This window comes from Durio zibethinus, unplaced genomic scaffold (assembly GCF_047325235.1).
Source record: "Durio zibethinus cultivar Kanyao isolate XHJ-2024 unplaced genomic scaffold, ASM4732523v1 HiC_scaffold_297, whole genome shotgun sequence".
NCBI lineage: Eukaryota > Viridiplantae > Streptophyta > Magnoliopsida > Malvales > Malvaceae > Durio > Durio zibethinus.
Genome location: NW_028322920.1, coordinates 1 through 9,945, shown reverse-complemented (window position 1 = coordinate 9,945; position 9,945 = coordinate 1). Strand labels below are relative to the sequence as shown.

At 31.3% G+C, this 9,945-nt stretch overlaps 1 protein-coding gene across 1 annotated transcript; it reads left to right on the top strand.

Moving 5' to 3' along the window:
• The first annotated feature begins 3,789 nt into the window (after positions 1-3,789).
• On the top strand, positions 3,790-8,218 carry LOC149508837 (NAD(P)H-quinone oxidoreductase subunit H, chloroplastic). The gene is made up of 2 exons (XM_089757802.1): positions 3,790-5,721; positions 6,842-8,218. Exon 1 carries the CDS (start codon positions 3,986-3,988, stop codon positions 5,165-5,167), a length of 1,182 nt encoding a protein of 393 aa, XP_089613928.1. The 5' UTR covers positions 3,790-3,985; the 3' UTR covers positions 5,168-5,721; positions 6,842-8,218.
• The last annotated feature ends 1,727 nt before the right edge of the window (positions 8,219-9,945 follow it).

The window sequence follows — 9,945 nt, the reverse complement described above, 5'->3', positions numbered from 1 at the left end:
TGTTAAATGCACTTATAATGGTCTTCAATTCTCCACAAAAGACTTTCCAAAAAATTGGTTATCAGAAGGTATCCAGATCAAGATCCTATATCCTTTTCGCCTGAAACCTTGGCGCGGATCTAAACTGAAACCCTCTCATAAAGATCCAATGAAAAAAAAGCATAAAGATCCAATGAAAAAAAAGCATAAAGATCCAATGAAAAAAAAGAAAGTTAAAAAGAATGATTTTTGCTTTTTAACAGCTTGTGGACTGGAAAGTGACTTACCTTGCGGTCCTCCTCGAAGACGGCCTTCGTTTTTTCAGCCTATTTTTAACGAACTAGAAAAAAAAAGTGAAAAATGGAAAATTTTTAAAAAAGGAAAAAAATTGTTTCGAAAAGTCTCAGGAGAAACAAAAATTCCATTTGTAAAGGGAATAATAAAAAAACTTTCAAAAAGAAATCCAGTTTTGGAGTTGAGAGAAGAATTGGGCGAAACTAAAAAAGATTTGGGCGAAACTAAAAAAGATTCGATAATCAGTAATAAGATGATTGACGAATCATCCCTTCAAATTCAATCTATGGAGCGGACAAATTATTCATTAACAGAAAAAAAGATAAAAGATCTGACTGAGAGAACAAACACAATCAAAAATCAAATAGAAAAAATTATAAAAGACAAGAAATTAGAATCATCAAAAAAATTTTGGAAAATATTAAAAAGAAGAAATATTCGATTAATCCGTAAATTCTATTTATTTATAAAACTTTTTATTCAAAAGATATACATAGATATTTTTCTATATATCATTAAATATATCATTAATATTCCAAGACCCAATCCACAACTTTTTCTTGAATCAACAAAAAAAATGATTGATAAATTCATTTACAATAATGAAGCAAATCAAGAAAGAATTAATAAACCAAATAAAAATACAATTCATTTTATTTCAACTATAAAAAATATAAAAAACTCACTTTCGAATATTAGAAATCAAAATGCAAAAGCTTTTTGTGACTTATCCTCCCTCTCACAAGCATATGTATTTTACAAATTATCACAAACCCAAGTTATTAAATTCAAACCTATCCTTCAATATCACGGAACATCTCTTTTTCTTAAAAATGAAATAAAAGATTATTTTGAAGAACAAGGAATATCTCATTCCCAATTAAAACATCATTATGGGTTAAGACAAAAAATCTCTGGAATAAAGGAATGGAAAAACTGGTTAAGGAGTCATTATCAATACGATTATCAATACGATTTAGTTCAGAGTATATGGCTTAGATTAGTACCAGAACAATGGCGAAATAGAGTCAATCAACACTATATGGCTCAAAATAAAGATTTAACAAAATGGGATTCAGATGAAAAAGAAAGATTAATACATTACGAAAAAAAAAATGATTTTCAAGCGAATTCATTACTGAATCAAGAATATAAACTGAATCAAGAACAAAAACGGAATCAAGAACAAAAATATAAAAAAGATAATTTTAAAAAACACTATAGATATAATTTATTATCATATATATTTATTATATATCAAGATATGAGGGACTCATATACTTATGGATCACCATTACAAGTAAATAAGAGGGAAGAGATTCCTTATAATTACAACATGGATAAACGAAAATTTTTTGATATATTGGGGGATATTCCTATCCATAATTATCTAACGGGGAAAACGGGGAAAACGGGGAAATTTTCGCATAGAAAATTTTTTAATTGGAGAATTCTTAATTTTTGTCTTAGAAATAAGACCGATATTGAGTCCTGGGTCGATACCAGTACCAAGAGTAAGAAGACCAGTACCAAGAGTAAGAAAACCAGTACCAAGAGTAAGAAAAATATTAAGACTGTGATTAATAATTTTAATAATTATCAAATATCGAATCTGGAACTTTGGTTCTTCCCAGAATTTGTGCTACTATATAATGCATATAAGGTTGAACCATGGATCATACCAATAAAACTACTTCTTTTCAATTTTAATTTTAATGGAAAAAAAGAGGATCTTGTATCAGATGCAAAAAAAAAAAGAAAATTTAGATCCGTTCTCTCAAATCAAGAAAAAGATGTTGAAGAAGATTATGGTAAATCATCCAATCAAGAAAAAGGTAAATCATCCAATCAAGAAAAAGGTAAATCATACAATCAAGAAAAAGATGTTGAAGAAGATTATGGTAAATCATCCAATCAAGAAAAAGGTAAATCATCCAATCAAGAAAAAGGTAAATCATACAATCAAGAAAAAGATGTTGAAGAAGATTATGGTAAATCATACAATGAAGAAAAAGGTAAATCATACAATCAAGAAAAAGATGTTGAAGAAGATTATGGTAAATCATACAATGAAGAAAAAGGTAAATCATACAATCAAGAAAAAGATGTTGAAGAAGATTATGGTAAATCATCCAATCAAGAAAAAGGTAAATCATACAATCAAGAAAAAGATGTTGAAGAAGATTATGGTAAATCATCCAATCAAGAAAAAGGTAAATCATACAATCAAGAAAAAGGTAAATCATCCAATCAAGAAAAAGGTAAATCATCCAATCAAGAAAAAGGTAAATCAGATCAAGAAAAAGGTAAATCAGACAATCAAGAAAAAGATGTTGAAGAAGATTCTGGTAAATCAAAAAAACATAGAAAGGAAGACGAGAGCAAGAGAGAAGCTCGTTTATTCCTACAAAAGTATTTGTATTTTCAATTCGGATGGGATGCTGATTCTTTCGATGAAAAAATAATCAAAAATATCAAAGCATATTCTTTCATTCTTGGCCTGATAAATATGAATGAAACTTTTCTATACTCTGTTAGAAGAGGAGGAACGAATCTGGATATTTTGATGGATTCGGCGGATAAGTTACTTTTAACTTATCAATACCTACTCAAAAAAGGAGTATTGATTATCGAACCAATTCGCCGGTATGTAGAAATTGATGGACAATTTATTCTATATCAAACTATAAGTATTTCATTGGTTCATAAAAATAAACATGAAATTAATCAAAGACGCAAAAAAAAAAAAAGACGCAAAAAAAAAAACTATATTGAAAAAAATAATTTTGATGAATCCATTGCAAGACATCAAAAAATGACTGAAAATAAAGACAAAAATCATTATGATTTGTTTATTCCTGAAAATATTTTATCCCCTAACCACCGGAGAGAATTGCGAATTCGAATTTCTTTCAATTCAAGGGATAAAAATGGTATGCATAGAAATCCAGTATTTTTAAATAATGTAAAAAACTGTGGTCAAGTTTTGAATAAAAACAAACATCTTGATAGTGATAAAAAGAAACTAATTAAATTAAAGTTCTTTCTTTGGCCCAATTATCGATTAGAAGATTTAGCTTGTATGAATCGCTATTGGTTTAATAGTAATAATGGCAGTCGTTTCAGTATGGTAAGGATACATATGTATCCGCGTTTGAAAATTCGTCAATGGTACATTTTTCCATATATTATGATTGAAAACCGGATTGATTAATTTTATTTGAAAAAATTATAAAGTTCATAACGAACTTAAAATCATTGTGCATATTAAAATGAATGGTATTATTATTATTACTGATCAGTAAAATTCACATTCAAAAAAAGGGGGAGAGAAATTTTTGTTTTATGGTAAAAAATTCATTCATCTCAGTTATTTTTCAAGAAAAAAAAGAAGAAAACAAGGGGTCCGTTGAATTTCAAATAGTCAGTTTCACCAATAAGATACGAAGACTTACTTCACATTTGGAATTGCACAAAAAAGACTATTTATCTCAGAGAGGTCTACGTAAAATTCTAGGAAAACGTCAACGGCTTCTGTCTTATTTATCAAAGAAAAATAACATACGTTATAAAGAATTAATTAGTGAGTTGGATATTCGGGAATCAAAAAATCGTTAATTTGATTGAATTAGTCGATTTATTATATTTTTCATTTTGATGTACTTCTTTTCGTTTTCAACAATTCATGTAAGAATGAATCGAGGAAAAACTTATGAATCTATCAGCTACAGAAAAAGACCTTATGATAGTCAATATGGGACCTCACCACCCATCAATGCACGGTGTTCTTCGTCTCATCGTTACTCTAGATGGTGAAGATGTTGTTGACTGTGAACCAATATTAGGTTATTTACACAGAGGAATGGAAAAAATTGCGGAAAACCGAACAATTATACAATATTTGCCTTATGTAACACGTTGGGATTATTTAGCCACTATGTTCACGGAAGCAATAACCGTAAATGGACCAGAACAATTGGGCAATATTCAAGTCCCTAAAAGAGCCAGCTATATCAGAGTAATTATGTTGGAGTTGAGTCGTATAGCTTCTCATCTATTATGGCTTGGACCTTTTATGGCCGATATTGGTGCACAGACCCCCTTTTTCTATATTTTCAGAGAAAGAGAATTAGTATATGATCTATTCGAAGCTGCCACCGGTATGAGAATGATGCATAATTATTTTCGTATCGGAGGAGTAGCGGCCGATCTACCCTATGGCTGGATAGATAAATGTTTGGATTTCTGTGATTATTTTTTAACAGGAATTGTTGAATATCAAAAACTTATTACGCGAAATCCTATTTTTTTAGAACGAGTTGAAGGGGTAGGGGTTATTGGTGGAGAAGAAGCAATAAATTGGGGTCTATCCGGCCCAATGCTACGAGCCTCTGGAATCAAATGGGATCTTCGTAAAGTTGATCATTATGAGTGTTACGACGAATTTGATTGGGAAATCCAGTGGCAAAAAGAAGGAGATTCATTAGCTCGTTATTTAGTCCGAATCAGTGAAATGACGGAATCCATAAAAATAATTCAACAGGCCCTGGAAGGAATTCCGGGGGGTCCCTATGAGAATTTAGAAATCCGATGTTTTGATCGAGAAAGGGATCCAGAATGGAATGATTTTGAATATCGATTCATTAGTAAAAAACCTTCTCCTACATTTGAATTACCGAGACAAGAACTTTATGCGAGAATGGAAGCCCCAAAGGGAGAATTAGGAATTTTTCTGATAGGAGATCAAAGTGGTTTTCCTTGGAGATGGAAAATTCGCCCGCCGGGTTTTATCAATTTGCAAATTCTTCCTCAGTTAGTTAAAAGAATGAAATTGGCTGATATTATGACGATACTAGGTAGCATAGATATCATTATGGGAGAAGTTGATCGTTGAAATGATAATTTATACAACAGAAGTAGAAGATATCAATTCCTTTTACAGATTGGAATCCTTAAAAGAGGTCTATGGGATCATATGGATGTTTGTCCCTATTTTGACTCTTGTATTGGGAATCACAATAGGTGTACTAGTAATTGTATGGTTAGAAAGAGAAATATCTGCAGGAATACAACAACGTATTGGGCCTGAATACGCCGGCCCTTTGGGAATTCTTCAAGCTCTAGCAGATGGAACAAAACTGCTTTTCAAAGAGAATATTCTTCCATCTAGAGGAAATACTCGTTTATTCCGTATTGGACCGTCTATAGCAGTCATATCCATTTTACTAAGTTTTTCAGTAATTCCTTTTAGCTCTCGCCTTATTTTAGCCGATCTCAATATCGGTATTTTTTTATGGATTGCCATTTCAAGTATTGCTCCTGTTGGACTTCTTATGTCAGGATACGGATCAAATAATAAATATTCCTTTTTAGGTGGTCTGCGAGCTGCTGCTCAATCGATTAGTTATGAAATACCATTAACTCTATGTGTTTTATCAATATCTCTACGTGCGATTCGTTGAAATATAAACTTTTCTTTTCCCTATTCCTTTCGTTCTATAAAATAAGCTGAATGGATTGAATAGATATCTTCGTTATTTTATTATCCTTCAGGTTGATAAACTAAATTAGATAGTTATATATGAGTGAAAGAAAGCAGCTTATAAATTCGCAGTAAATTAAACAAAAAAAAATTTAATCTCATTTCCTATGTACAAGAGTTAAGTGGAAGAAAACATAAGTGGAAGAAGTCTTTACCCCAAGACGGGTTGATTAGTCAATCTAGCTTGAAGCGGGCTCAAAAGATCAACCGTATAGAGTTTTGGCTATCCTTTGTATAGATTCCCATACATGTATTGCCAAACCAAACGGGGGATTGAACAAAAAAATGAGTGGATGGTTAGGAACACCAAAATACACAAAGGATTAGTAATGGAGATTATGTAAATTATATAAAAAGGATATTTCTGGATAACATAAAAAGAATACTAATTGGGGCTTTAAATTAGTAGAAATGAGTAGGCAGTACTACCCACGATTCCGGTCCAGAGTATGCTCCTATCCACCGATTAAAGTAATGACTATCAGGAACGAAATAATCCTTTACTATTTTTTAGTTTAAGCCCCCATTCGTAATTTTCTCAGATCAGAAAGAAGAATAGGAACGAAAAAGAAAGAATAAAAAATAAATATTTTTTTTTTTTTTATTCTTTCTTTCATATATATAGAGAGATATAATCTGTGTCATGATTTATGAGCTAATGTAATATTTAATTTTTTTCGTAATCGAAAACAATGGGTTGAAATATCTATTGATATTTCTACAAGAAGTATTTTATTGAAGGCTTAAGTTATTACTCAACAAATAAAAATTGAAATTAGTAACGGGCGAGATCAATTCAGAAGCACTTTTTTTATTCTTCATAATATAGCAGACAGAATTCCATTGGTATAATTTTGGACCTTCCAATCCATTTTTTCTCTATCTATTCTACAACCATACGAAGAGAAATAATACTGATTCGGTCCTTAAATTTATTTGTGACCCACGAGGAGCCGTATGAGTTGAAAACCTCATGTACGGTTTTGGACTAGCGATGGGAACAGTGATGTTATCATCGACTATAATTATCTAACAGCTCAAGTACAGTTGATATAGTTGAGGCGCAATCAAAATATGGGGTTTGGGGATGGAATTTGTGGCGTCAGCCAATAGGGTTTATCGTTTTTCTAATTTCTTCTCTAGCAGAATGTGAGAGATTACCTTTTGATTTACCAGAAGCCGAGGAAGAATTAGTAGCAGGGTATCAAACCGAATATTCGGGTATCAAATTTGGTTTATTTTATGTTGCTTCCTATCTAAATCTATTACTTTCTTCCTTATTTGTAACAGTTCTTTACTTGGGGGGTTGGAATATTTCCATTCCGTACGTATTCGTCCCTGAGCTATTTGAAATAAATAAAATGAATGGAATCTTTGGAACGACAATTGGTATCTTTATTACATTAGCTAAAACTTATTTGTTTTTGTTTATTTCTATCGCAACAAGATGGACTTTACCTAGGTTAAGAATGGACCAATTATTAAATCTTGGATGGAAATTTCTTTTACCCATTTCTCTCGGTAATCTATTATTAACAACTTCTTTCCAACTTCTTTCACTGTAAAGAAAAAAAGAATACGAGATTCATGACTTGGTTCAAACAAGAGAAAGAAACAAACATAAAATTATTCATAGATATTCACGATATGTTCCCTATGGTAACTGGGTTCATGAATTATGGCCACCAAACAGTCCGAGCAGCAAGGTACATTGGTCAAGGTTTCATGATTACCTTATCCCACGCAAATCGTTTACCTGTAACTATTCAATACCCTTATGAAAAATTAATCGCATCAGAGCGTTTCCGTGGGCGAATCCATTTTGAATTTGATAAATGCATTGCTTGTGAAGTATGTGTTCGTGTATGCCCTATAGATCTGCCTGTTGTTGATTGGAAATTTGAAACGGATATTAGAAAAAAACGATTGCTTAATTACAGTATTGATTTCGGAATTTGTATATTTTGTGGTAACTGCGTTGAGTATTGTCCAACAAATTGTTTATCAATGACTGAAGAATATGAACTTTCTACTTACGACCGTCACGAATTGAATTATAATCAAATTGCTTTGGGCCGTTTACCAATGTCAGTAATTGACGATTATACAATTCGAACAATTTTGAATTCGCCTCAAAGAAAAACTGAGTAAGTAAACCTCCTATTCTATTAAAGAGAAATTTCCAATTCTTTTAAGGTTCCGTTTTGGTTTAAGTTAAAAGAATATTTGGTTTGACTTAAAAGAATGAGGCCTTTACTCTTTGTTTGGTCAATAAATAAAAATTCAATTACAAATTAACTGGTTGATAAGAATTTCGAATTCATTTTTCTTGAAAATCTATTAATATATTCGTAATTATTTCGAAATATATAGTTTCAAAAAACAAAATACCCTTTCGAACCGAACAAAAAAAAAGAATTAAAAACGAAACAATAATTGTACTTAGATCAATTCACACCTAATAGATTAGGATTTTATTCAATTAGGAACGTATCATAAAAAAAAAATTCCTGGTCGGGTCAATAAGATCATGAAAAGCATTTCGATTTATTTATCTCTTATTTTACATATAATGGATTTGCCTGGACCAATACACGATTTTCTTTTAGTTTTTCTGGGATCGGGTCTTATATTAGGGGGCCTGGGAGTGGTATTACTTACCAATCCAATTTTTTCTGCCTTTTCATTGGGATTGGTTCTTGTTTGTATATCCTTATTCTATATTCTCTCAAATTCTCATTTTGTAGCTGCTGCCCAGCTTCTTATTTATGTGGGAGCCATAAATGTTTTAATCCTATTTGCTGTGATGTTCATGAATGGTTCAGAATATTATAAAAATTTTAATCTGTGGACCATTGGGAATGGCCTTACTTCGTTGATTTGTACAAGTATTCTTGTTTCGCTAATTACTACTATATTAGATACATCATGGTACGGGATTATTTGGACTACAAGATCAAACCAAATTATAGAACAAGATTTGATAAGTAATAGTCAACAAATTGGAATTCATTTAGCAACAGATTTTTTTCTTCCATTTGAATTCATTTCACTAATTCTTTTAGTTGCTTTGATAGGTGCAATTGCTGTGGCTCGTCAGTAATAAATCTTTCTAACTAGGAATAGCAAGCAATCCAAATTAAACTTTTTTCTGTCTTATCGCATCTATTTTCCTTGAATTCTTGTTCGTGTATAAAATATAAAATAGAAATTCGTTTATTCGAGATATTTCCAATATATTCTTTTTGTTATATTCTATTCTAGTCAATCAAATCCGTTGAATTATTGTTCATATTAAAATGAATCGAAATTGATAAGGAGTTGGTCAATGATGCTCGAACATATACTTGTTTTGAGTGCCTATTTATTTTCTATCGGTATTTATGGATTGATCACGAGTCGAAATATGGTTCGGGCCCTTATGTGTCTTGAACTTATACTGAATGCGGTTAATATAAATTTTGTAACATTTTCTGATTTTTTTGATAGTCGGCAATTAAAAGGAAATATTTTATCAATTTTTGTTATAGCTATTGCAGCCGCTGAAGCAGCTATTGGATCAGCTATTGTTTCCTCAATTTATCGTAACAGAAAATCAACGCGTATCAATCAATCAACTTTGTTGAATAAGTAATATTAATAATATTAAATTATAAGATTCACCAATTTGAATTAGCATGTCCAATATGTTGGAATCTACATCATGTTTTCGAAAACGTAAGAAATCAAAGTATCTTGGTCCTTTCTTATGAGTTGATCCCGAAGGAAATTGATTAGAAAATTTCTGGTAAATCGTTGATTCATCTGGTGTTTAACTATAATGATTCATTTACAAGTTTACTAGATTGAAATTTTATGATGTTCAAAAAATTATAGATCCCATGTCACATTCAGTAAAAATTTATGATACATGTATAGGGTGTACTCAATGTGTCCGAGCCTGCCCCACCGATGTGTTAGAAATGATACCTTGGGATGGATGTAAAGCTAAGCAAATTGCTTCCGCTCCAAGAACAGAAGACTGTGTTGGTTGTAAGAGATGTGAATCCGCTTGTCCAACAGATTTCTTGAGCGTTCGAGTTTATTTATGGCATGAAACAACTCGAAGTATGGGTCTAGCTTATTGATAC